At 37.2% G+C, this 27,577-nt stretch overlaps 1 protein-coding gene across 2 annotated transcripts; it reads left to right on the top strand.

Annotated features, from left to right (window-relative positions):
• The first annotated feature begins 155 nt into the window (after window positions 1-155).
• On the top strand, window positions 156-27,577 carry ifih1 (interferon induced with helicase C domain 1). 2 transcript variants are annotated; one of them, XM_007230411.4, is made up of 16 exons: window positions 156-710; window positions 3,376-3,544; window positions 3,632-3,904; window positions 4,135-4,212; window positions 13,764-13,954; window positions 15,543-15,753; window positions 17,889-18,106; window positions 18,734-18,835; window positions 19,374-19,497; window positions 22,248-22,463; window positions 23,175-23,431; window positions 23,612-23,761; window positions 23,897-24,058; window positions 24,573-24,766; window positions 26,098-26,191; window positions 26,978-27,577. In XM_007230411.4, the coding sequence occupies exons 1-16, from the start codon at window positions 285-287 to the stop codon at window positions 27,176-27,178; spliced, it is 3,066 nt and encodes a 1,021-aa protein (XP_007230473.3). In that variant the 5' UTR covers window positions 156-284; the 3' UTR covers window positions 27,179-27,577. The 2 variants fall into 2 exon arrangements, with proteins under 2 accessions (XP_007230473.3, XP_007230472.3); XM_007230410.4 differs by having other exon boundaries at window positions 13,761-13,954.

The following is a 27,577-nucleotide window of genomic DNA, read 5'->3' as shown; positions in this document are numbered from 1 at the left end:
TCAATCATTCATTTATATGTGGATTTATTTATACTCGTCTAATTTTTCTTCCTCCATATAAGACGAGCAGTGCGTCAGCGCGCCGCTGGTGGCAGCCGCCAGATTTGAGAGCAGCTGATCTTGATGTTTGGAAACCGGGCGGAGAAACGAAACCGAAAGCAGCAGCGCTGTGTGTGTGAGTGTGAGTATGTACGTGTGTGTGTGGGATTTTACAGCAGCGTTTCTCTCCAGCTCAGAATTTTTACTGAAACACACAGGAGCTGATCGGACTGTTACTGTGGAGAATGGCCCTCGATCAGGAGAAGAAAACCATCGACTGCTTCAGGAACAGACTGAGGAATCTTATCGTGGTGGACCAGGTTCTGGATAATGTAGGGTTTCTCAGTAAGGAGCAGAGGGAGCTGATCAGAGCCAAGTTACAGAACGAGGGTAACTTAAAGGCTGTGGATCTTTTCCTTAGTGAAGTTATTAATAAAAATCATCCTGAAGGATGGTTCAGGGAGCTCCTCAATGCGCTAGAAGTCGCTGGCTGCAAACAAGCAGCGAATTATATAGAAAACAAAGCTCCTTGTCCTTCATTGGAGGCAGAGAATGACATCTATATACGGCTAATAGATCTCCTACATCTCACTCTGGTGGGCATGAAGACCAAGGATGTCTGCTTTAGCTGCTTCCAGCGCTGTATTCTCACTAAGGAGGATCGACAAAATGTAAGAGTCCTGATTAAACATTTACTCTGTGATCTTTCATTGTGGTGCAGTGCTGCTGCTCTCTCTCTTTCCTTGTTTCTCTATTTGGTGATCTAATTCTTCTTTCATCCAGTAGGTGGAGGAGTAGACCTGTAATATAGAGGCTGTGGGAGTTTCAGGGGTTTGGCAGCTCTATGCACCGTTTTTGGCCTCCATCCTTCAGGGGTGGTTATCAATTATAATACTCTGCATTTTGACCCTCAAACTATTTTTTCCAGCTGAATCATATTTTTTTTCCATTTGGAGGCATTTGTCCACCTTGTCATGGCAAGCTGTACGACAGGGTGGACAATCACAAATCACAGTGTAGACAATTGGTATTTGCTGAAATCATGGTTGACCTACAGTCGCAAACATTTAATTATTCATGGTGAACATGTTCTGTTTAAAAGATTTGTTTAGACTTACAAAAATAATTTAGCTTTCATATTTTGCCACAACAGAATAGACAGCTTAAAGAGGCACTAAAACCCCTGTTTTTTTTGCTGACTCCACCCCCACTCAAATTTGAAAAAGGCAAAAAACAATGGGAGAGGTATTTTGGAAAAGGCACTGGGTGATGTATGGGTTTAGGGGTGAGACTGGAGAGAGAGAGCTGATTGGCTGAGCTGCAGCAGCTGCAGTGTGCCTTTGATAGTGGTGAGACCCAGACGGTTGGACGGCAGAGGCAGAAATTACCACAAAAAATGAATTTTTTAAAGGGTAGGAAATATTTATCTTTTTTTTAAGCAGGACTGGTATGTTTTATTACTTCAAAGGAACATACTATCAGCTAATAATGGGAAAAAATATGGTTTAGTGTTAAGTGGTTCTTTAGGCTTGACCTTAAGTTAAGTTTGCAGACAATTTGATAAATATTACTTGAATTAATATTATTAATATCTGAACATTCATCACTCAGCACATGTGCTCAGTTCCTTAAAAATGAAACAGAATTAAGGTTATGTCACTGATATTAAACAGATGTAAACTTTCTTAAAGGGGCGGTATCCCAAGATTAAAAGGTGGACGACGAATACTCCGACACAGTTAAATAGCTTGATATTGACATTTGTAAAAAAAAAAAAAAAAAAAAAAGCTAAATTTATAGTTTGTTAATTAACCAATTAAAATGATTATTTAACCTAACCAGGCCACACTGTGCACATAGTAAAAACTCACTGTCACACCAAAGAGAACCAAAAGTACTTTAAAGTCATGGTTACCATTGCTCTATATTGCTCTTCTGAATGTAGGTAGATACCAAGGACCAGCATGACCAGCAAGACTGGTTGACTAGCGTTAAAAAAATCAAGTGCATCATACACTATGCTGATCAAGTTGCTGAGTTGGTTTACCAAAAGTCAAACAAAGTATAATTGACTATTTTTATCTAGTTGATTGAGCTAAACCACAATACCTTTTATGTTCAGTAAGCAAGAACATACAGCTCTGGGGAAAAAAACAGGAGACCTCTTAAAAAGGATGAGTTTCTTTTATTTTACCAAATTGAAAACCTCTAGAATTGAATCAAGAGATACATCGATGATCAAACCAAGCCAACAAACCAACTGCTTGATTTTTTGCACCAGGAGTAACATAAAGTTATTCAAAAGCAGTGTGTAAGACTGGTGGAGGAGAACATGCCAAGATGCACAGGAAATGTGATTAAAACCCAGAGTTATTCCACAAAATATTGATTTGTAAAACTCTTAAAGCTTTATGAATATGAACTTTTTTTTCTTTTTTTTTTGCATTTTTTGTGATCTGAAAACTCTTCAGCCTGTTTCAGCCATTTCTAATTTTCTGCAAATAAATGCTTTAAGTAACAATATTTTTATTTGGAATTTGGGAGAAATGTTGTCCGTAGTTTATAGAATAAAACAGTTAATTTTACTCAAACATATACCTATAAATAGCAAAATCAGAAGAACTAATTCAGAAACTGAAGTGGTCTATTAATGTTTTCCAGAGCTGTATCTGGGGAAATTGTACCAAGTGTTTTTTGTTGCACAAAAAAAATAGAGAGCAGCTAGCTTAGCAGTGTTTGACATGTTTTCATCGATATGGATATTTGTCTTAACTAGGGGTGGACGATATGGCTCTAAAGTAATATCACGATATTTCAGGGTATTTTTGCGATAACGATATACTTGGCGATATAGGAAAGCCAAAATAATTCATTAATTTCAGGAATATAGTATAAAAGTATAACAGAATAATCATAATGTGGCAAAATAAATAATATAGCATAAAATAATATAATGCAGCAAAAAATATTGCAAAATATTTAGTGCTACATATAAACTGCAAACTAAAACAATTCTACAATAAATACACCTAAAGCTTCACAGTAAATAATAGACTACTTTTAAGACAGAACAGCCCTATTATCACAATATGGATTTTTAATATCATGATATTTCTGTGTCATGATATATTGTATACGATATAATATTGCCCACCCCTAGTCTTAACCTTGTATCTCCAAAACAGCAACTGTACACGAGAATGAAAAAAAAGTAATTTCGCATTTTGTTTTTTTGTTTTTGTAGCAATATATTATGTTAATTAATTTCATTTATACAAATACATTTTATATACATATATACATGTGACAGTGACAACATATATAACCCTTCAATAGATTTTAGCGGTGGTTGAACAGCATGGGGAAATAGCCGGAGCACGTCTTCTACTCTCTCGCCTGGTGAAGAATGAGTTAGGCTGGTTCTCCCAGTTTTTGGAAGCTCTGGAAGAGACTGGGCACGGTGATCTGGCTAAGGAGCTGCGGGGAGATCCATTAGAGGATGTTGGTGAGGCTTCCATCAAGCACAAATCTGAACAACAAATATGAGCTGCTTACACAACACTGATTCTCTTTTGCTAATTGTACATTCCAGGAGCAGCAGCACAGGAAAGCAACGATCCTCAAACTGTGAAGAAAGAGTGTGAGATGACTGTAGAGACTGCTACAACAGAGAGGATGGAAGAGAATATGGAGGATTATACATCTTGTAGATCTTTGTCTCCTCCTCTCTCACTGGCCTCTGGCTCCTCCGAGGCCTCTTTCTTAACCACCTCAGACCTTGGGGCTGGTGCCCTGGATAGCAGCATGGACTGCAGCATGGACTCCCAGGTCTCCATGGATGTATCTAGTAAACTTGCCATTGAAGGTACCAGTGAGTCCATTTTAGACAAAGACCATTAATTACGCAATATTTAGTCAAAATAGTCAGGACAGTCTGTATGTATTATTTGATATAGGTTATGATTCAGATGATCTATACACAATGTGTAATAATTCACAGAGTTGTAAGCATCATATTTTGGAGTAAAAAAAGCTTTTTAGCAGATTCATTTACCAATTTGTGTTATTTTAAAGCATGATTTTGTTCCGCTTCAGACATGGACTTGTACAAAGGCAGCGATGAAGAAATGAAGACCAAAGAAGAGCAAACAGCAGGAAGTCAAGATCAGTCAGGTAACAAACATCCTTTGTCCCTTCAGTCTCAGGATTTTATCTGGATAAGGCCAAGCTACATTACTACGCAAGCATAAACACACCATGTTATTTTAAATAATAACTTATACAACTTTCAGTGATTGTTGCTCACTGAAAGCTTAAAAAGATATTTTAGTATATTCTGAATCAGTTTCTCTGATTTTGTTGTTTATAGGTATAAGTTTGAGTTAACTGAACATTGTTGTTTTATTCTATAAACTACAGACAACATTTCTCCCAAATTCCAAATAAAAATATTGTCATTTAGAGCATTTATTTGCAGAAATAAGAAATGGCTAAAATAACAAATAAAATTGCTGAGCTTTCAGACCTCAAATAATGCAAAGAAAACAAGTTCATATTTATAAAGTTTCATGAGTTCAGAAATAAACATTTGGTGAAATAGCCCTGGTTTTAATCACATTTTTCACAGTTTCTCCTCCACCAGTCTCACACACTACTTTTGGGTGGTCTTATTCCACTATTGGTGCAATATTTCAAGCAGATCAGCTTGGTTTGATGGCTTCATCCATCTTTCTCTTCATTATATTCCAGAGGTTTTTAATTTGGTAAAATCAAAGAAACTCATTATTTTCAAGTGGTCTCCTATTTTTTTCCAGAGCTGTAGATGCACATTTTATCAAGGAGTAAAATAAATAAATAGAACTTAACTTGTATTTAGTTTTAAACCATATAAGAGTTTTATTTAATTACACATTTTTCTTTTACATTTTTGCATTGTTCATAATTCATAATTTTTTTTATTAAGTATATAAGTATATTGACTCCATTTACACCTGGTTACGTCGTGATTATATCTTTTTAAGGTTAAGCCATCTAAAAATTTGTAACTAATTACATTTGGAACTAAGCCACATAATAATACAAGTATAAACACACCCAATAAACATTTCAAACCGATACAAATAGGATCACTTAAACCACTTCAGAAGCAGATCTGAAACGTTTTTGAGACACATGCTATAGTCATGTTAATGCATCCCTGCTTTCAACACAGTCCTCTCAGTACAACCAACCACCACAACACTAATAATTGCTGCACAATAAATGTATTTGCATGTCTTGCCCCACACAGCAATCGGATTAGAGTCTAACTAACTGAAGTTGGAGATTTGAATAACAAGGGTAAATGCATGTAATGAAATCTTATCAGAATACAATCCAGATACTAGTCACATGAAGTACCAGGTGTAAACAGGGTCCTTTATACTATATTTTCATAAAACCTGATCCATCAAAAGCATTAAAATGTTCTACATAAATATATGGCATTAATAAATACAAAAATAGAAAATGAGGGATGGAATATAATAATAATAATAATAATAATAATAATAATAATAATAATAGAAAAAAATAATTCAAATACTCATAATGACATCCCCTACAGATCCACAACAGAGCCCTAATATCTTGGGCCATTTGAGAAACATCCATAAGTTGAATATACGTGTGTGTTTTACTATGATCAATTGGATACCAAATTACCTACTTTACACTAATGTCTTAAATTTTATAATTTATAAAAGTTTTAACTTTTGTAAATCCAAGCACAGTCTAGTCAAATATGGGCATATTCCTGATTCAGCTTAAGCAATAAGCAGAAAATTCTGTCGAATCACATTTCCCATGATAGCTGTTACGAATGTAAGTCTGTCATATTTAGAATTCAGTGGAAAAGATTTTAGGTTACTTTGCATTAGTGTGTTGTTTTAGCAGATGTTTGGCTCGAGCCACTCGTGTAGAGCCTCACCATGAACTATAAACCAGTTCAGTGATGTGAGGAGTCAGAACAGCTGCATCAGTCAGAAAGGTCTTTCAGCAGTTTGGCTTTTTTCAGATTCCTTAGGCCTGGCCTCCCCCAATGGAGCTTCCTAAGGTTGCATAACATCAGATTTTATTAGACTGTTTCAGTGAGTGAATGCATTGTAAAGTGATCAGGGACAGACCAGTTTGCAAAGAAACAATAGCAATAATAGCTCTGGAAAAATTAAGAGACCACTTCAGTTTCTGAGTCAGTTTCCCTGATTTTGCTATTTATAGGTATATGTTTGATTAAAATTAACATTGTTGTTTTATTCTATGTATTTATTCATGAAAGAATGTCTGAAGTGGTGTAGGCCTTGCATTGCAGTGGTTGGAGGAGGAAACTGATGATAAACTGTAGTAGAGTTTTTGGGAAAAAAACACACTGAGGTCAGAGGGATCAGTCTGAATTACAAACACATGCTCTTTAGGCTGGACGCATTGAGTCTGGCTGTTTTTGCTGCCTCCCCTTTTTGCACATGTGCATGAAGAGTCAATGAACAGATTTTTTTTAGTCATTGAAACAATTTATAAACAATCCACTGCAATTACAGTATTAGCTTAAACCTTGCTCAGACTCACTCATCATTCACACTGGCCAGTGTACAGTCTCACTAACAAGATGATTATTAATTATATCCCATAGGTTTTCAATGTGGTAAAATCAAAGAAACTCAATTTTTAAGTGGTCTCTTTTTTCCAGAGCTGTATATTTATATTAATAAATACTACAGTTTAAATATTAGGTAGTCTGTGGGAGGTAAATCCTGCCAAAAATAAAAGTGAAATGAAAATGCAAATACTGTTTTTTGCACTTTCTTTTTCCAAATGTGTGTAAAAATATCATGGCAGAATAAAAAACAAAATTAAATCGGTTAATTTGCAATTTAATTTTTTACTTAAGCACGGGTCATATGTAACAAAAACAAAATTAAAATTAAAAAGGTATTTTGCCATTTCATTTTCATTACATACAGGTATTTTACAGTCAAATCTAAAATGAAAAAGCTAATTGTGAAACAACAAATAAAAGCTTCACTTTGGTCTTGCATTTTCTTGATAAACTGCATAATTAATATATGATAACGGTTTTATTTATTAGTCCTTGCAATGGGCTACATATCTGATAGAATTACAGGCCCGTAGCCAGCATTGTGATGGGGGGGATCTTTTTCCCCCAAAAGTGGACTTCATTTGGCTCTCTACTCCAATGCCCCCTAAATACACGAGCACACTTCAAACCTTTTAATTTAGACATATTTTATTTATTATAAGTTTGTTGTGAATCTGTTGTTGCTGTCCTTATTTGTTCGTCTGTTGCTCCCCACTGTTAACATAAATTTGATATAAATGTAAGTGTTACTCAAACTTCCTACATCTGTGATGTGACTTTATTGTCTGTCTCTGTTGCTCACCTCAGTTGTCTGTTGCTTTGTTCCATTGTCTCTGTTGCTGCCCTCCATTGTCTGTCTCTGATGTTGCTGTCCTTTATTGTCTATCTCTCTACTATTGACATAAATAGATAAGAATTACTTAATTAGGAACACTATCGGTATTGTCAGTAAAACTTAAACATGAATTAATAATAATATAAACTGAAGTGTTCTGTCTTATTCAAATCTTCCTACAACTGTGCTGGGACTTCGTTGCCCCCCCCCCCCCTCCCTTCAGCTCGCTGAACTCGGCGCCTGATTGGCTGACAGAGCTCATTTGCATACCGTCTGGTCTGAGAGGGTCTGCTGATTCATTAGATATGCGTGGATTCGTGGAGCGACCAATAATCCGCTTTTAATAACGCGTTACAGTTGATTTTATTTTTTTCTGCCTCAAATTATTTCAAGCACTGTTTGGATATATGTGAGAATTACTGGTGACTGGATTGCGTTTTGAAGGTAAGAGTGTGGGGGAAGCGCTGGAGGGGGTTGGGTGTGTGTCTAGAGTGTCCTGAGGTAACTTAACGTTAAACACAAAGCCAAACACAAGCAGATTTAAACTCTAAACACAGTTCCGTAATCCGGAGAGGCAGACGGTTCGAATGGTGTATAACATGTCCGCATTCGATCAAATATGGACGTACGAAAAACGCAAATATGAAAATAATATTTCATAACTTTCATAAACTAGGCATATTTCGCCCTAAATGTTTATTTTCTGAAAGGAGATACGGTTAAATAGGCTAGATAACTGAAAAGCTTTAAAATGGCATATTGGGTGTCTATATTGAACCTATAAGTATTCATAAACACAGCCAGATATTAAATATCATATTTTTCTGGCCCGCCGGCGGGCTAGGGCGTGTTAAGAGGTTAACCCCCTTTTTACACCTCTATACTGTATTTTATATATATATGGCCTTAGGAGCAACAGGCATGTTGAGAGTAAAATACACCCTAGCTTGATCGTCAGCATTGCAAAGTGAGTGACTGAATGTTATTGTCACTTAACCTACATTTCTTAAAAATCAACTAAAATCCAGACATTGGATTTATCGCAATAATAACAGTAATAATCCGGTGTTACATGTACAATATACTATTGGGCTAAGCCGAGCCCGGCACTTTTAACGCAGGGGAGTTGTAAAGAAATAGAAGCCCTGCACTCAGCAGCTTACCGATTTTGGGCCTTTTTTTGAACAAGTCACCAATATTTTGGGACAATGTCACTGCCGTTTTCTTCCGTTTTCGCTCCTTGTCTTCTTTTTTACCCATTTTGTCAAGTAACTTTCCCCTGATTCTTATTCTTTCCACAAGCTAAGAACAGAAATGGGGGAATTTCCGCCACCTACTGGATTGGTGTAAAACAGTCTGAACAAAATGTGTAAAGAGAAACATTAACAATTTTTCTTACTCGTCACTACTCTGGGGGCAGGCGGGGGGGGGGGGGGGGGATTGGGGTGGTTGGGGGGGATGGGGGGGGGATCGAACGAACCCTTCGATCCCCCCTGGCTACGGGCCTGAATTAAAATGAAAACACAAAATGGAAAAATTGCAAAGTAACAGTTTGTGATTCAGTGTTTGGCGAGGACGGCGCTGTAAGTGCCAAAATTAAAATGCAAGCGCAAAAGAAGAAGATTAGCGCTCTCTGCTGGTGATTTACTTTTCTTTTTACACTTTGCTTTTTCATTTTTCGTTTTAATTTTCAACCTGACCAGCATGCAAATACATGTAAATTAACAGTAGGCGGGGCTACAACTAGTGACTCTCCCGCGAGCGAGAGCGAGGCTCTGGGCTACAGCGAGCAGCGCAACTGATTAAACCGAGGCTCGCTGCTGCTGAACCGCGCCAAGTACCCCTCGCTGCAGAACCACAAGTCCAGGGGGTGGGGCTGGATCTGATCCAACTCTTCCTACGTCGTGTTTTCATTGGTCTGAAGCAGATCGGACTCTTCCCCATCCGGTTTTACTCACTCGCCTTTCGGAGTCAAGTAAACAATCACGAACGTGAAAATTATACATCGTTACACTCTTTTTATAGAACTCTGTTTTTTGTTCGCCGTTTTGATTGTGTATTAATATCTGTAATAATAAATGAACATGGTAGCTGGTAGATAAGACACTCATTGGCATCCTTTATTTTAATTATTTATTTTTTATTTTGTCTTTAGGCCCTTTTTATTAAAGATAAAAAAATATACATCGTTACACTCTTTTTATAGAACTCTGTTTTTTGTTCGCCGTTTTGATTGTGTATTAATATCTGTAATAATAAATGAACATGGTAGCTGGTAGATAAGACACTCATTGGCATCCTTTATTTTAATTATTTATTTTTTATTTTGTCTTTAGGCCCTTTTTATTAAAGATAAAAAATGAAATAGTTAATATTTATATAGGAAATTTACATCATTTTATTATGTTTGTAATCACAGACATGTTCCTTCTTTTAAATCTGTATTGTGTGATTTAAATGTGCTACGTAGCAAATAACATTTTGATCTATAAACGGTAAAAGTCTTAAGGTTGGGTTCCAGATTTTATTTGATAAGATAAAATAAGTCCTGGTCGGGAAACGTAAGCGACACGTGTTAAGTTTAACGACGAATTGAAATGCGATGACTTAAAACCAATGAAAGGAGGTCAGGCTCCACCCCTTGGATCAGATCCAGCCCCACCCCCTGGACTTGTGGTTCTGCAGCGAGGGGTATCTCGAACCGCGGCCCTAGTCGCGTTCGGGAGCCTCGAATACCTGATTCCGGTACGCGGCACTAGGCTACAGCAGTGAACAGCAGCCTCTGGGGCGAGAGAGGCTAATTAACAGGAGACCTACTCTAAACGGTCTCTCTTTCCACGGAGGCGGCTGTGGGCTGCTGAGTCTGCGCGTCTGTTTACGGTAATATCGCGCGTATACGGGCATCTCCGTACCGCGGGTACGTGACTCCGGTGCCAGGCACTAGGCTACAGCAGTGAGCCGCCGCAGACGACGCTGAAGTTAGCTTCTTATTCGCCAGTGTGTTATTCAGCGTCGTGAACCGCAGACTCAGCAGCCCACAGCCGCCTCTGTGGAAAGAGGGACCGTTCAGAGTATGTCTCCTGTTAGTTAGCCAGTGCTAGCTAGCTTAGTTAACTAACTAACAAGCCACCTACTCTGAACGGTCTCTCGCTGCGGAGGCTGCGGTTCCTTCTCTAGCCAAGTGCCGCGTACCAGAGTCAAGTACCCGCGAGGCTCCCGAACGCAGCAGGAGCTGCTGAGGCCGCGGTTCAGCAGCAGCGAGCCTCGGTTTAACCTGTGGCGCTGCTCGCTGTAGCTCAAAGCCTCGCTCGCGGGAGGGTCAGTACTTGTAGCCCCTACTTTTAATTTACATGTATTTTGCATGCTGGTCAGGTTTAAAGTGAAAAGTGAAAAATGAAAAAAGAAAAAGCAAAGTGTAAAAAGAAAATTAAAACACCAGCAGAGAGCGCTAATCTTCCTTTGTGTTTGCATTTTAATTTTGGCACTTAAAGCGCCGTCCACCCCAAACACTGAATCACAAACTGTCACTTTACTATTGATTTTTTTTCCACTTTGTGTTTTCATTTAAATTCTGTCAGAAATGCAGCCCATTGCAAGGCCTAATAAATAAAAACGTTATCATTTCATTTTGATTTTATTTTTGACATTATGCAGTTCATTAAGAAAATGCAAGACCAAAGTGAAGCTTTTATTTTTCTTATCACAATTAGATTTTTCATTTTAGATTTGACTGTAAAATACCTGTACGGTAATGAAAATGAAATGGCAAAAAGCCTTTTTAATTTAAATTTTATTTTTGTCACATATGACCCGTGCTTAAGTGAAAAATTAAGTTTCAAATGAATTGATTTATTTTTGTTTTGAATTTTGTCATACATTTTCACACAAAACATTATTTGCATTTTCATTTCAGTTTTATTTTTGTCAGGATTTACCTCCCATGGGTAGACCAGGTAGGTTTGAAAAAGAATATTAAATCGTTTTTATATAATATAATTTTCACTTATATGAAAAATACGCAGTACTCACTGCTTATAATTCCTCCTAATAGAAACATAACTGTTGTCCATAGCTGTTATTCTAGCTCATTTCATATCCATGCAGTTCTGCTGCGAGATGGATATAGAGAATGATTATAGTTTTGTTACTGAATAAAGGGTGGTAAACCGCTGTGTGATTTAAACATTCACAGATCAGCGTTCACACAAACAGATAATATAACAAGAATGTGTGTAATAAGAATGAACAGCATCAGTGGCAATACAACCACTGCCCACAAGATGGTGCCCCTTACTGGCCTTTATTTCTGGGACTGAAAGGGAAAGATTGATTTAGGACAGATTGTGTTAAAGGAACTCATTAAAGTATAAACTTGCACTCATATGATCACAAATGCAAACATATTTGATGCAGTTACTCATTTGCTTCTGGTACTCAACTAAAATGTCAACTCAGATGCACGCACCTGTACATATATTAGGCTTTTAAACTCAGTTTAGTAATCTTTAGCCAAGTGATTAAGTACTTACTGTCAGTTAATTCAAAGCTGTTGAAATACAGAGTGTTTGCATATGCGGTTATTTAATGTGTAAGACTGTAAAATATGGCATAGAAGAGACATAAAATGTGTAAGAAGCAACTTTTAAAAGTTAAAAAATAAGAATTTAAGTGAATTTAAAGCTTTTTTTTTTTACCCTCACATCTCTTTTTATAAAGTTATTTATGCAAATAAAATGTTTTTTTTTTCTATGGCATTGATCAAAAAAACTTTGTAGCACCTTTATTTTTCATTGTGTGCAGGCCTGTGAAGTGGCTTTCATTGTGCAGTGGCTACTCATACTCATTTCTAAAGTTTCCTAACTGGCAGAGCAACTCCCTGCAATTCCAGATACAGTCACACGCAGAGCTACCTCACTGGTTGGGCTGCATGCCTGATCTAGGCCTTGCCAGGACCCCGGCCTTCTCTTTTCCATTACTTTGTGGTGAGCCTGCGCAGCTACACATAGTTAACCTAGATTGAGTCGGACTGAGACAGAAGGGTGAAAGTTGGGACAGTATGGAAAATACCAATAAATTTAAACACAGTGTTTCTTCCATGTCTTTTGACTTTTATTTGATTGCAGACAGTATGATCCCAATATATTTCTTGTTTTGTCTGCTCAACTTCGTTTAATTTATTAATATACTGTACAACAATTCCTGCATTTTGGGACTGCAAAACCTTCCAAAAAAAGTTGAGACAGGGTTTATTTATGGCTACTAATAAGGTAAAAAAAACTTATTAGTAAGTAATGATGTGCTTTTAAACAGGTAATGTAAACAGATGATTAAGTCGGGATTTGGTACAAAAGCAGTAACCAGAAGCAAAAGAGGTGCAGTAACAAATGTGTGGGAACGTTACTGAAATGTTTAAAAACAATGTTAAAAAATAGAACAGGAAAACATGCCAAGATGCAAACTGTGGTTAAAAACTAAACACCAAATATTAATTTCTGAACTCTTAAAACTTTATGAATATGAATTTGTTTTCTTTGCAGTATTTGAGTTCTGAAGGCTCTGCATCTTCTTTGTTATTTCAGCCATTTTTCATTTTCTGCAAATTTTAAGCTTTAAATGACAATATTTTTATTTGGATCTGTAACAAATTTAGTTTGTCTGCAATCATATAAAATTCAAATTACATGTAAGAAACTCTGTTACATGTGTTTCTGTGCATTTTCCACACTGTTTTAAGGTTGTATACATATCATTTCTCTCCCTTCACCTAAAGGCATGCAGAAGGACGCGCTCCTGTGAGAGGAATGCATAGTCTTTGTTCTTTTTAAGTGCAGTGTTAGAGGGCACGGATGATGTTGTGGTATTTCCTCTCTTTAATAAACTAAAGCGGACCTGGAGTTGGTAATGAAAAAAGACGGGGAGCATTAAAGTCATTGACTGCTTCCTGCTGTACTGAGCGAGAGCTACATTGCTGCAGGAGCTGAGACAACTAAATCCCCCCGAAAAGACTGTCTGGATCAAGAGACCACAGAAGGTCTCTGTCTGCACAGCCGTGTTATTCTAAATGCTGCGGCTAAGACAAACAAAACTCACTACAACAGCAAACAGGCCTAACTATGACAAACACTTTTCCTCTCACACTGAGGGCTGGGAAAATGTAGCGTGGACTGATTACAGAGGGACATCAAGACAGAAAGTCTGCAGTCTATATTCATGCTGTCTGTTATTAACTCTTTTTCTAACTCTCCATCTCAGTAGGAGAAAAAGACATCGTACTACGTGATTATCAGATGGAGGTCGCTCGGCCAGCCCTGGAAGGAAAGAACATCATCGTCTGCCTCCCGACAGGAAGTGGTAAAACTAGAGTTGCGGTGTACATCACTAAACGGCATCTGGAGAGCAGACGTCGGATTGGACAGCCAGGAAAAGTCGTTGTCCTGGTTAACAAGGTACAGCAGGCCCAGAAACATAGCCTGCTAGCATATGACTGAACATTCACAAATGTCTTTTATAAATAAATAACAAAGAGTATATTTAGATGCTCAGCTATCATATGAAAATGTGTCATAAGCCCAGGAAGTTGATTCATACCACCGTTCTGTTGTGCTGTATAACAAAGCTATGTGTTTACTCAGTAGAATTTAGCCTGAAAGCTCCTGTCCCACCTATTCTTGTGATTCTGTGTAAAGAGGAACTGCAGTGGGGATTTTGCAAATGGTTGGTTTGGCAACAGAAGACCTGAATCATCTCCTGGGTCGTTATTTTTTATTTGTTCTGCTGTAGCTGTAGCCTGCAAACACAGCCCACTGCTACCACAGCCTCAAACCACACTGCAGCTTCCAACTAGCACACTTCGTCTAATAACAAATCTCTGCTACATTTATATCTGGTAATTCCTACCAGAATTAAAATGCCTCTGTTGTTAGCCATTAAGATCCATTTCAGACTAGGCTGATTGACCTAATGATCCATACAAGATATCATGTACATATTCGATTGGCCTGATTAAGCATAAAAAATATTAGGGATGCAACTGCATATTTAACAACCTTAATCATTTGGCAATAAATAACAAAAAAGCACATTCTTTATTAGGACAGTAAGTGAAAAGGCTGTATACTTTTCACACTATAAGGCACTCCGGATTATAAGAGGAACTGTCAATAAACATTTATTTTCTGATCCTTTTTTCATATATAAGGCACGCTGGATTATAAGGCTGTAATTCTTTAAAAAAAAAAAGTCAAACAAGTGCTAGATGTTAATCTACACTAAGAGCTACAATAAGGAACCCTGAGTGTTCTGGTAAGCCAGGGCGCTATCAGTTGGCTGTTCATCCCACATAGCTTGTTTTAACACAGTAAACGCACAGGCTACAGTCTGATATACTCACCTCTGAATAGCGAAAGAGCTAGCACTTAGCATAGTTAGCGGCTAATGCTAATACTGCTCCAGTCTCGGGTTTCGGTGCTGGAGAACTAGAAGTATAACGCTGTACTTCAGTGGAGTGGCATTATTGCTCCTTATAACCTGACTGGTAAAATTCATACATAAGGGGCACCAGATTATAATGCATATTGAGGATTTTTGGGAAAATTAAAAGATTAGGTGTGCCTTATAGTGCGAAAAATACGATAATTTATACTGAACAATGATTATTTTGATTATGATTATAACAGTGATTGCAGTATTTTCTCTTTTATGCAGAGTAACTTGTAGTTTAATTAATTTTACAAGGTTATCTGTCCTAATAAAACCCACAACATTTATTAAATTAAATATAAATTCATGTAATGTTTCCCACTATCACTTGATCATATTAACAGATATCATTCTTAAACAGCACAATCAAATAAGTGTAGGATGTTTTTTCTTGTGTTTGTTCTAGCTTTTAACCTGTAAGCCATTATGCATTTTAAAACGACTGAAAAGAGAGAAAGAAGCAGAACTTGCAGTCTATAGATTATATATGTAAGCTATGTTTATGTATAGCTATGTAAGCTATCAGAAATTTCACACGTGTATTTCTCTGTGCAGATCCCTCTGGTGGAGCAGCACTACAGAGCAGAGTTTGGGAGATTTCTGAAGCATCAGTACTCAGTAGAAAGAGTCAGTGGAGACTCACAGCTCAAAATCTCCTTCCCAAAAGTTGTTGAGAATAATGACATCATCATATGCACTGCACAGATTCTGGAGAACTCCTTAGCCAAAGCCAAGAAGGGTGACGAAGACGGGGTTAAATTATCACGTAGGTCACGCTTTCCTTATCATTACATCTTTACTGTGGTAGATCATTTCAGAAGTACTGTGCTTTTGAAGCCTGGCTTCACTTTAGACGACTTTGCTTTAGACCTTGTGGCTAAGATTGGATGGAGACCAATCTGATGACCTGGTGTTTGACAGACGTTATATATTTTTTTTGTTCTGCTGTCAGTGTTAGCAGTTCTCACTCTGCAGTTTTGTTGCTGCATTTGCCTTGCACCACAACGTGGAATCCCCCTACTGTGGCATATGATGTTTATTGGTTCTGGGTGTTTTTTTCCCTCCTTTTCCTCCTTGGTCTTTTAGGCCACGTGTCTGTTCTAGCCATCAGTGAGTAAGTGAGGGGTTGGCTGAGTGATCAAATTCACAGGAGAAGAGTTTTCTTTTTCTGTTTTTCTGGGTTTAAATTATTTATTTTTGTCAGTGTCTCAGACTCAGCGTTCCAGTACAAAGCTGAAATTTTACCTTTGGGGATAAAGACATAACACCTTTACAGTTTGATTTGTAAAGCACATTTCCATTAAACTAACTGTCAGGACTGTGAAACGTACACTGTGGTCCTTTTCTCCAGATGCCTGAAGCTGTGCTGCTGGGGAATTGCAGAGGGAGAACTCATTTAAATCTGTGTAACAGCTCAGATGGCCAACCTTAGGGGCACAAGAGTTAAGTTTTGACCTTCACAGCAGGAGTTGGTCTCCTGTTGGCTGTTGTGGTCACTAGGGCCCAGATGTGACGTTGTACATCTCGGCTCTGGCAGCTCTGTGGGAGTCGGTAGGGCACTGAGGGTGGAGTGGTGTCATTAACAGCCATAAAAAACACTAAGCCTTGTGTCTAAAACGCTGCCACAGGGGAAACACGATCTAGAGATCTAGAGAGGGGGTATTCCAAAGAAAATATTGGGAGAATAAATTCAGGCTTCTCCATGTAAATATGGTTAGAATCGAGGGAGGATTAAGAGAGGCATCTTTTTACTTGTGGGAATTAAATAAAAGAAAGAACAATTGGATAAATCATCTATAAATCAGATTAAAGATTAAAGTTTAATACATCAGAGCATTTGGTCAGTTTAGTATGGTACAATAGGTCTGGCATGTTTGCTGCCTCCTGTGCCTTCTGCATACTCTCTCACTACTGTCAGGGGCTAGCTGCTGATGATTGGAAACACACTCCAGACTGCGTAACACAGGCTTCCGGATCTGGATGCTTAGCAGGGCATTCCCCTTCTTTCAAGTTCTTGTCACTTATGTTGTGTTTAGACAACTTGTGTTTAAACTAAATTTAATCCGGCTTCTATTCATAGAGAATTGGGTTATGAAACATTACCATTATACTAAATTCATACCAACCGTGAGGTCTACTCCACAGTTGTGTACTGTTACACCCCTAAACCAAAATAATCTCCTCTTGGAAGACATGGATAGAACTGCTTTGAGTGGCTATATAAAAAAAGAAAAAAAAAAAAGAAAATATGTCAATCCTCTTCGAAGATCAGTCATCAAGTTTCCTCCCACCAAAAACACGATAGGTTAAATGGCTATGTTAAATTGCTCCATTGCCGTGAGTCTATAAGACAAGTCTTATAGACAAGTCTGTTCACACAGCAGCCGTTTTTACAATGCTGTTGAGCAGTTATGTCTAGTCATACAAAACCGGCTTGCCATCTCTTTAAATGGAGAGAGACCAAAATACTGAAAACTGAGGGTCAAATTACCATTTCAGAAACATTTTTTAAATCACTGACAAATTATGTTAAAAATCTCATTAAAGTATTAGTAGTCCATGACTCAATAATGCACAAAAAAATGATTTTGTAGCCTGGTAGGGCTGCTGGGCTTGCACAGATCTCCACATCGAGGGGGGCTTCCCTACTAAAATACTGACCCTCAGCTGCTGGCAGCCTATGCAGCAAGATGATTCGCCTTGATTTAAAGGGCTGGGTGAGATTTCCATTGTAAACCGACATATTTAAACCAGTGACCGATAAGAATATAGATGTATTGCCAAACATATTACACTGACAAATTATAAGCAATGTAAATAGAGGTATTTTTTTTTTTTACATTGAGTCATATAAATACGAGATTTGCTGTGAGCATTCTGTTGTTGCTATTATTTCTACAGAGTTCACTTTGATGGTCATCGATGAATGTCACCACACACAGAAGGGTGAGGCCTATAACCACATCATGATCCGTTACCTAAGTCAGAAGCACAAGAACAACAAGCTGCGGAAAGAACAGAAACCTATGATGCCCCTCCCACAGATCCTCGGCCTAACAGCCTCGCCTGGTGTGGGCGGAGCCAAGAACCAGCAGAAAGCTGAGGAGCACATTCTCAAAGTATGCTTTATGCTTTAACACACAGAGATATGCCGAATACACACTCACACATGTAGATGCGTTTTTCTCATATATGCATGAAAATTCAAACCTGCTGTGCTCCTTCCTTCCCGTCGGTGGGCCTCTCATCTAACAGTTAACATTATGCCTTTGCTATTTCCTCCTTCTCTCCCATTCTCCCATTTTCCTTCTCATTCCTAAATGTCCCTCCACTCCTCATTCAGCTCCCATTCATCTTTCCGCACCAAGCTGTTTCCAATGTTCCATGTGGCCTCTGTACTCGGGGCAGCCGTAAAGCATCTCCTGCCCTTCATGCTTCTCCACACTGGAGGAATGATCAAACCCAGCCAGACCTTCTCACTTTTCTCTGCACATGCTATGTGTCTTACCTCGCTTCTGTCACAACCCTGCAGCTAACCTGCCAAAACAAACAAAGAGAACCTCTCCACCTATTCCTAAAGACAGAAGAATGATTTGGTTTCATGTCCTCAGTGCACTCTATACATCACACTGGGGAAACTATAATGGTGTCTCAAGAGCCATGACTGACCACATCTGTCTGAAATATTTTAGCGGCTGTAATGCCTCGACAGTAAATGTGTTAGTCATTATATTGATGCTTTGCAGATTTGTGCTAACTTGGATGCTATCACAATAAAGACCAAAACCATCGGGGAGGAAGCCAAATCTCCGTACAAACGCATTGCAAGTGCTCAAGAGAGGAAGGAGGTATGAATCCATCCACACTTACTAATTTCCTTAGGATTTCATGACAGTCTGAATCATAGATATTACATTTTTGCTGGTTAACTTCCTAAATTTCCTAATTTTCCTAGTGTATTATTCCGCCACATACAAGTAACCTTGCAACAATGCAATGCTTTCAATTCAAACAGCACAACTACACACAGAGCACGGAGCAATGCATTGCCATATCCTGCGGCCTCGAGCCTACAACCGCAGCACAGCAGTGCCAATATTACACGTTATAGCGCTCCTTCTCGTGTATTATTGCTTAAATTAAAATAAATAAACAGTAACTAGGCACTAAATGTACTATAGCTCATGTACTATGCATTACATGTATAGTATACTATGCATTATGTACTATGTATTACACATATTGTTTTGTATTGTTTTATATTTTACTGCAGTATAATGCTATTCTCCAACTCAGTCCCTACCACCTATCCAAGTTTCTGAACATGCTGCTGGTAGCACAGTTGCATGATGACAAATTCTGCTTTCTCTCCATTTCATGTTAAAGGATCCTTTTGGAGATGTGATAAAGGGGATCATGGATGATATTCATACACATGCAGAGCTGAACCCACTCTGCCAGCCAGGCACCCAGAACTATGAGCAGTGGGTGGTGCAGAAAGAGCAGAATGGTAAGAGAAATGCTCTGAGCATGACCTATTTTTCATAGTATTTTTTTTTCAGTGATCAGTATAAGAGTACTTTTTCCAGTGTATCCAGTGTATACAACGTGTGCTTGGGGAAAATTATGTCATAATACAGCACGTTTCAGTCCCATAACTGTGTCTAATTAATTACTGCTGTCAGTGAAATCATGTCTTCCAGCAGTCGTTTTTCTCCACTGCCCTTACACACTGCTGCAGTGTTGTGTTACTTAGCTGTTGCGTGGCAGTGCTCACTCTGATAAGTTAAATCAGCACCTCCTCATAAAGTGACAGGAAAGGAAATAAATATGCAAAGTTAAGGTTTTGTGGTGAAAACATGTCTCCCTCCAGAAACACACTCAAAACTCACCAAAAACACTGATACAGATCCATATGTGTGTGTGTGTTTCTGTTTCTTTATTTTCTTTATTTTGTCTTGTTTTTGTGTACTTCTTTCTTGTATCCCCTCCTGCATCTCATTGCCTAGTCCCTCCAACCCTAAACCCCCCAACTGTATCTGCACAAAAATATGTATATATAAATAAATGAATAAATAATAAAGTATTAATAGTCCTTCGAAGATTGGGGGTGGTGGTGGGCGAAAAAAAAAAAATTAAAACCTCTGAAATATAAAAAAAAAACTAAAATGTAAAAAAAAAAATTGTATTACATGTAGATTTGTTGTGTCATAAAAAATAAATAGTTAATATAATATGTGATATTTAAAATAGTATTATTAGTTTCTGTCTGCAGTGACAAACAAGCTGTGAAAGTTTGTGGGGTTAATATAAAATAGGAAATCTGTCATTTTTAGCACTGTACACTGACATGCCTTATAAAAAAAAAAAATACCACTCACAGTGGACAGCACTTCTTGTTGTTGACCATGTGAACAATTAAGTGACTATGAAGTAGCAGATATCACATGCATAAAGAAAATGCTGTATATACCATGTCAGTGCCTAGGACTTTATAAAGGGAGTATTTGAGATTTAACCATTAGAGATTTAGTTCATTTTAAATAGTTGAAAAGTTCTGCTGAGGTTCTCTTGACTAAATCCAAATCCAGGTATTTCCAGCTGCTGCCGTGCCCTGAACTTCTTTATGACTGAGGTACATTGAGAGCGCAGTATCATTTACAGTCAAAACACACCATACCATATATTCTGGTAATCCCAGTAATATCAGTAACCTTAGAAATGGAACACACCTTCGGCAGACAATACCAGCTGTGTGAGAGCTGCAGAGGAGCTGCAACTGATGCTGATGTCACAGGGTAGATGAAAATTAGAAACTGGGTTCACCCAGTGGATTTACATGATAAAAGTATATTATAATTTCATTGTTAAAAACACTTATGATTATTTACATTTTTATATATGATTATGCATTATCCACACATTTAGCAATAATAAATGACAACGAAATAACAAACTTTTAATAATCAGCAAAATACAGTGGCTTGCAAGTATTCATAACCCTTTTTGTCAGGAATAAAGTTGTGGAAAAGTTTAAAGCAGGGTTAGGTTATAAAAACATATTCCAAGCGTTAAGCATCCCAAGGAGCACTGTACATATCTTTAATTAATTATTTTTGATACATTTTTTTATTTATTTACACACATTTATTTCGGCAATCATTTATTTAGTTCATCATCCAAATAAATATTCTACAACTGGAAACCTACCAAGTCATGGCCATTGACCCAAACTGACAGATCAAGCAAGGAGAGCACTGGTCAGAGAAGCAGCCAAGAGGCCGAGGAGATTCACCTTCCAACAAGACAATGACCCTAAACATACAGCCAGAGCTACAGTGAAATGGTTTAGATCAAAGAATATTCATGTGTTCGAATGGCCCGGTCTTAAATCCCATAAAGCATCTGTGGCAAGATGTGGAAATTGCTGTTCACAGACGTTTTTCATCCAACTTGCCTGAGTTTGAGCTGTTTATCATTTAAAATCTCAATTAAATAAATTTAAGTTTGTGGTCATAAGGTTGCAAGCTATGGAGGAAAAAATAAATAAATAATATAATAAATAAAAATAAAAATAAATAAATAAATAAAAACATATGTAAGTCATTTAATAAAAGTAATATGGCGATTAACACAGCAAAGAATAATTATATTTAATATAAAAATAAATACATATACAAAAAAATAAATATCTTAATAAATTGTTATTTATGGGTTTCTTTAACATTGTTTAATTTTTCTTTTGATTCATTTGTTTATTTACATAACATAACATTTATTTATTTCAGCTCCTGGACTCTTCGGCTCATATCTGCTTCTCTCTCTGGGTTTGATTGCTAAGCCTGTTTGTGAAAAACACTTCCCTTCATTATCATATTATCAAGGACAAGGAAAAACAGAAATAAATAAATTGGGAAAAAAATGTATGCAGAAATAAATGATTGCCGAAATAAATGTGTGTAAATAAATAAAAAAATGTATCAAAAATAATTAATTAAAGATACGTAATTAAATTAAACAATGTTAATAAAGAAACCCATAAATAACATTTTTTAAAGACATTTGTTTTTATGTATTTATTTAATATTAATTATAATTATTCTTTTCAATTTTAATCACCATATTTTTATTGAATGATTTACTTGCATTTTTTGTTTATTTATTTATTTTTAAGCAGTTTTTGGTTCTCTATGGCAAGCCACTGCTACTTCTAGCTGTTATAACGCCTCACCCTCCCCCCTGTTCTGTTCTGTTTTTCAGCTGCTAAAGAGGACAATCAGAGGGTCCGGGTTTGTGCTGAACATCTGCGTCAGTACAACGAGGCTCTCCACCAGAGTAACACTATCCGCATGTCTGATGCCTTCAAGTTCCTCAACAAGTACTATAAAGAAGAGCTCAGGAAGAAATGCAACCCTGACGATGAGGAGCCCATTCAGATCACTGAAACTGAAAGATTTCTCTTCAGCCTGTTCAAAGGTATCACAACGACGCCCGTCACACAGAACAGCATGATCCCAAATGATCAGACAAGCATGTCTGCATTTATCAGGATCTTTTTTGCTCTGAATCCTCTGTTTCAAAGGCTACAAACAACAAGTAAAAGATTCACCAAATCTGATGCTTATTTATTTTAGGTTGTTTACACTGTCTTTTACATGTGTTACATCTACTGTATATCCTACGTTGCCCTTAAGGTGACATAATGTTAAAAAATAACGTGTGGGAATGAGATCCTAAGGTGTGACCACAACTTACTAAGGTGTGGGAACAAGAACCTATTGCATAGGAACAAGATAATTAAGGCATGGGAATGAAATGTGTTGGAATGAGATAATTAAAGCATAGCCAAAAGGCCCTTATGTGTCACAGCTAACAAAGCGAGCAGCTCTCAGGGGTTGTGCACAATATGACTGCGTCAGGAAGTATACTGTCTGTGTCTGAGCCAATCAGCTTTTAGTATGAGAATTCGGTGTCTTTTACTTTGAATTATGCCATGTCTTACTGCAGAAGAGACTCCGAAATATTATTATAAATAAATCATTTATTTCAAGATGAAAATCCAGTTGCATGAATTCCAATTTCAAAGATTTTGTCCAATTTTACCTGCTGTGTAAATGTAGCCAAAGTGATTTTGTATGTAATTAAACTAATATTTTAACACATTCTCACATTTTCTCTATTCAACAGCTAAAAAGATGCGCCTGGAGGAGCTAATGAAAGAACCAAAGTATGAGAATAATGCTCTGGCTGAGCTAAAGGCCCTCATTCTGAAAGAATTTACTACCAGAGAAAAGGCCCGAGGCATCATCTTTACCCAGACACGCCTCAGTGCCATCGCGCTCAGCCAGTGGATCCAAGAGAATCCAAAGTTTGAGGACGTTGGTGTCAAAGCAAGCCACCTGATTGGTGGAGGAGACCAAAGTGTGGTCAAGCCAATGACCTCTGTGAGTAAAGTCAGTTTAGCTTGTGTATGAATGGTTGGGTGTAAAAATGTGATTGTAACGCGTCCTTGGGTTCCTAGAAAGGCGCTATATAAGTGTAACGTCATTCATTGTCATTCATTCAGTGTCCCTGTCTCTTTTTACTGTGAAATGCATTTCTTCCTTTCTTTATTTGTGATGCAGGCAGAGCAGAAGAATGTGCTGAACAAATTTCGTGAAGGCGAAATCAACCTGCTGATAGCCACAACTGTGGCGGAGGAGGGGCTGGATGTTGCAGAGTGTAACGTTGTTGTTCGATACTGTCTTGTAACCAATGAAACTGCCATGATTCAGGTAAGTGTTGTCCTACACATCACACAATTACTGCCTTTAGACAAACGACAACTTGCAATCACATTGCAGTGATTGAAATAAATTGAGTGAGGGGTTAAATTAAGGATTTAGTTTCACTGCGTTTTATCCCTGTAGGCTCGAGGCAGAGGAAGAGCAGAAGACAGTAGCTACACTGTGGTGGAGGAGGCAGGATCGGGCGTGGCAGAGAGGGAGAGTGTGAATGAATACCGTGAGACAATGATGAGCAAAGCCATCGCCAAAGTTTGCACAATGAGGCAAGAAGAGTATGAAAGGAAAGTAAGTATTTTACCAGATTTAATAGTTTCATTGTGTTATGCAGGGTATCTGCAGGTCCTTAACGTTTTTAGGCTAGTGTAGATGCCACTGTTGATAACCTCAATTTTGCAATAAACCCTATTTTAATTTTTTGTATCTGTGAAACTTTTAAACTATTTTAAAAAAGTGTTAATTTTAAATATTGGTTTGTCCGCAATTACAAGAATCACAAGCTTATGTGCTTTTTGCCATTTCATTATTATGGTCTTACTTTAACAGTATTAAAATACTTTAATTTAATTACTCCTTACCTGCAGATACCCTGGTATAAGGCTATGTAAGTATATGTAGCCAAGAGTGAAAGATTTTGTGTTTTTTTTTAGATTTGTTTAGATTTTGTAGATTTTTTAGGTTAAAAGTTTTTTTTTTTAGGATGCTCTGTTGATGACCTGTGACACCGAGCTCCATTTCCAGTTCAACACATGGAACTGTGAGAAAATAAATTGTTCCTGATCTGTGGCCCTGTTGTGCTTAGATAAAGGAGAACCAGTTGCAGGCGATCCTGGAAGAGCGTGTGAAAGAGAAGAGGAAGCAGCAGAAGGGCATGGTAAAGGAGAACCCCAGCAAGGTGAAACTCAGCTGCAGACACTGTGGGAAACATGTTTGCTCTGGAGAAGACATTGAGATCATTGAGAACATGCACCACGTCAATGTGACCCCAGCTTTCAGGTACATTTCTGCAGCTCATATACATAACTAATTCTGCAACACACCACTTTCACTAATTCATTGTTCACTAATGGGAATTAGCTTTGTAATCCCTAGGATTGTGGTGTAGTTTTTAATTCATCTTTTGACATGTCATTCTGATAATTGTAATGGTTACTTAGTGGTTTATAATGTATATTTGTGCTATATTACTAATTGTCAGACTTCACTAATGAACTACATTTTCACAGATATAAAAGCAGATATTACAGTACTCAATAAACAACCAGATAACCAGCATAGAAAGGAATAGACAAACAGACTAGAAATGTCTGAGACCAAGGCAAAACTGTGAGGCATAATCAGGAGGACAAAACTAGAAAAAAGTACAAGTCATCCAACCAAAGCAAAAAAAATCCCAAAGCTTGATATAAAAAAAAAGTTTCTAAGATTTTACCAAATTAAAAACCTCTGGAATATAATCAAGAGGAAGATGGATGATCACAAGCCATCAAACCAAACTGAACTGCTTGAATTTTGGAGTGGCATAAAGTTATCCAAAAGCAGTGTGTAAGACTGGTGGAGGAGAAATGCCAAGATCCATGAAAACTGTGATAAAAAAACGGGTTATTTCACCAAATATTGATTTCTGACCTCTTAAAACTTTATGAATATGAACTTGTTTTTTTTTTTTTTGCATTTTATTTGAGGTCTGAAAGCTTTGTATCTGTTTTTTTGTTATTGCAGCCATTTTCAGCCTGCAAATAAATGCTCTAAATGACAATATCTTTATTTGGAAATTTGGAGAAATGTTGTCCGTAGTTTATAGAATAAAACAACAATGTTCATTTTACTCAAACATATACCTATAAATAGCAAAATCAGAGAAACTGATTCAGAAACTAAGGTGGTCTCTTATTTTTTCCAGAACTGTATAACTACACTAATATGTTGGCAATACTTTGAAAGTTCCTAAGCAAATAAAGGGGTATTGTACATAAAGTTAACAAGGAAAACAGGTGAACGGAAAAAAACAAATATTGGACTGTGTATGTGGAAGCTGTCTCTGATTGGTAGAAGGTTAGCAAATGGCAGAGAGAGGTGGATTATGGGAAATAGTGTCTCTAGAATCAGCAGAGACAAAGGGGCGGCCCAGAAGCATGAAACTAATAAATACTGATGTTAATACCATTTATAAATTGGCACAAAGTAACATTCTATACATTTTATTTACTTTTGAAATGACTGCCTTGTGGCACAAATGTGCTCTTTACCAGAAACAAACGTACATTGATGGAGAACCAATAATTAATTAAATAATAACATGATAATATATTTTTGCTTTATTTCAGAGAGTTATTTACTGTGAGAGAGAACACCACCCTTCAAGAAAGACTCCTGGACTATGAGGCTAATGGAGTCATTGCATGTAAAAGCTGTGGACAGGTAAGTCTGTAACATTACGGAGCAGTTTTCCAGATTTTTAACAAACATTTTCCATTGAAAAGAAAAATAGTATATGACTTGGCCTTGAAAAAAACTGACTCTATTTGCCCTAGCAAGTTCTAGTCTACACTAAATGCTTTTTCACAAAAAATGGCTTCATTACAAGTGCTGTGATCAGAGATGTATAGTACCAAAGTAGAACTACTTCACTACTGTTCTAAATGATGTATGTGTATCTACTGGAGTATTAGTTTTTATCACACTTCCACTTTTACTTTACTACATAATTTCAATGCACTTAATACTTTTACTCCGATAAATTGTTTATGTTCTGCATCTTTATTTTGTTATTATAAATGATAAAATGTTACCTATCATTTCAAACCTGCAGTATTACTACAGCCAGAGCGGTAGATGCTCTGCACTGTTACCAGGTTTAATAAAGCACCTCATTATTAGTCTTCATCGATTCTTCATAGGTCTTCTAACTGCTTTCTTTAATAACTACATAACACAACACTGGACTTTTACTTTCAGTACTTGAGTAGTAAATTTTAGAATAAACTCCTTGCAGTACTTAAGTACATGTTAAATACATGTTACATGTTGATTACTTTACTACTTTCACTTAAGTGTGGTGTTTAAAGAACTAATACTCAAGTCACATTTTCAATAGAGCACTTTAATAGAGTACTTTTACTCAAGTCTGGGTCTCTAGTACTTTATAAATGTCTGTTTGTAATAGAATGCAGGTATACTGACTCTGTATATATTGTCTGGGTGCAGCGTTGGGGCTCTATAATGCTACACAAGAGCATCGAGTGTCCTTGCCTTCACATCAAGAACTTTGTGGTGATGTACAACTCGAAAAAGAAGGTTTTCAGCAAGTGGAATGAACTCGCCATCAGGTTTCCTGCATTTGATTACCTTCAGCATGCTGACCTCATCACACACGACTCGGACGACGAAGCTGAAGAAATGGAGTAAAACACAGAAAAAGCAGAACTTTACCCAACACTCATCTCACTTAAAATAATAAAAAGTATGAAGATCAGCATTATTATTGTGACAAATAACTAATCATGACATTCATATCCTGAAGTATCTGAGGACAAATAGAAGGAGTCAATTACAAAGTGCCACATTTTTTTTATTTAAATCATTATTCAGGATGGCAAATAGAATGGGAGCTTTTCTTTTAATTTTTTTCATTGTTTTCTGTGAAGAGTTGTTTGTCCTTGTTTACATTTTCTGGTTAAAAAGCCTGGATTACTTTCTTCACACTCCAGGTTATTTATCTATTTTCTGTGTTGCATGCTATTCTAAAACACAGTCTCTGGTACAAAATAACAATCATGCTCATAATAAAGAAATGAGTTAAAGAAA

This window comes from Astyanax mexicanus, chromosome 11 (assembly GCF_023375975.1).
Source record: "Astyanax mexicanus isolate ESR-SI-001 chromosome 11, AstMex3_surface, whole genome shotgun sequence".
Taxonomy (NCBI): Eukaryota; Metazoa; Chordata; class Actinopteri; order Characiformes; family Acestrorhamphidae; genus Astyanax; species Astyanax mexicanus.
This window is presented reverse-complemented; position numbering and strand designations above follow the sequence as displayed.

Excerpts from the sequence above, each read along its gene's own strand:
- ifih1 (XM_007230410.4), top strand. The coding sequence starts at position 285 with ATGGCCCTCGATCAGGAGAAGAAAACCATCGACTGCTTCAGGAACAGA. Across the intron at positions 18,836-19,373 it reads GTGCTCAAGAGAGGAAGGAG|GATCCTTTTGGAGATGTGAT; the intron begins GTATGAATCCAT and ends TTCATGTTAAAG. Across the intron at positions 24,059-24,572 it reads AAGAAGAGTATGAAAGGAAA|ATAAAGGAGAACCAGTTGCA; the intron begins GTAAGTATTTTA and ends TGTTGTGCTTAG.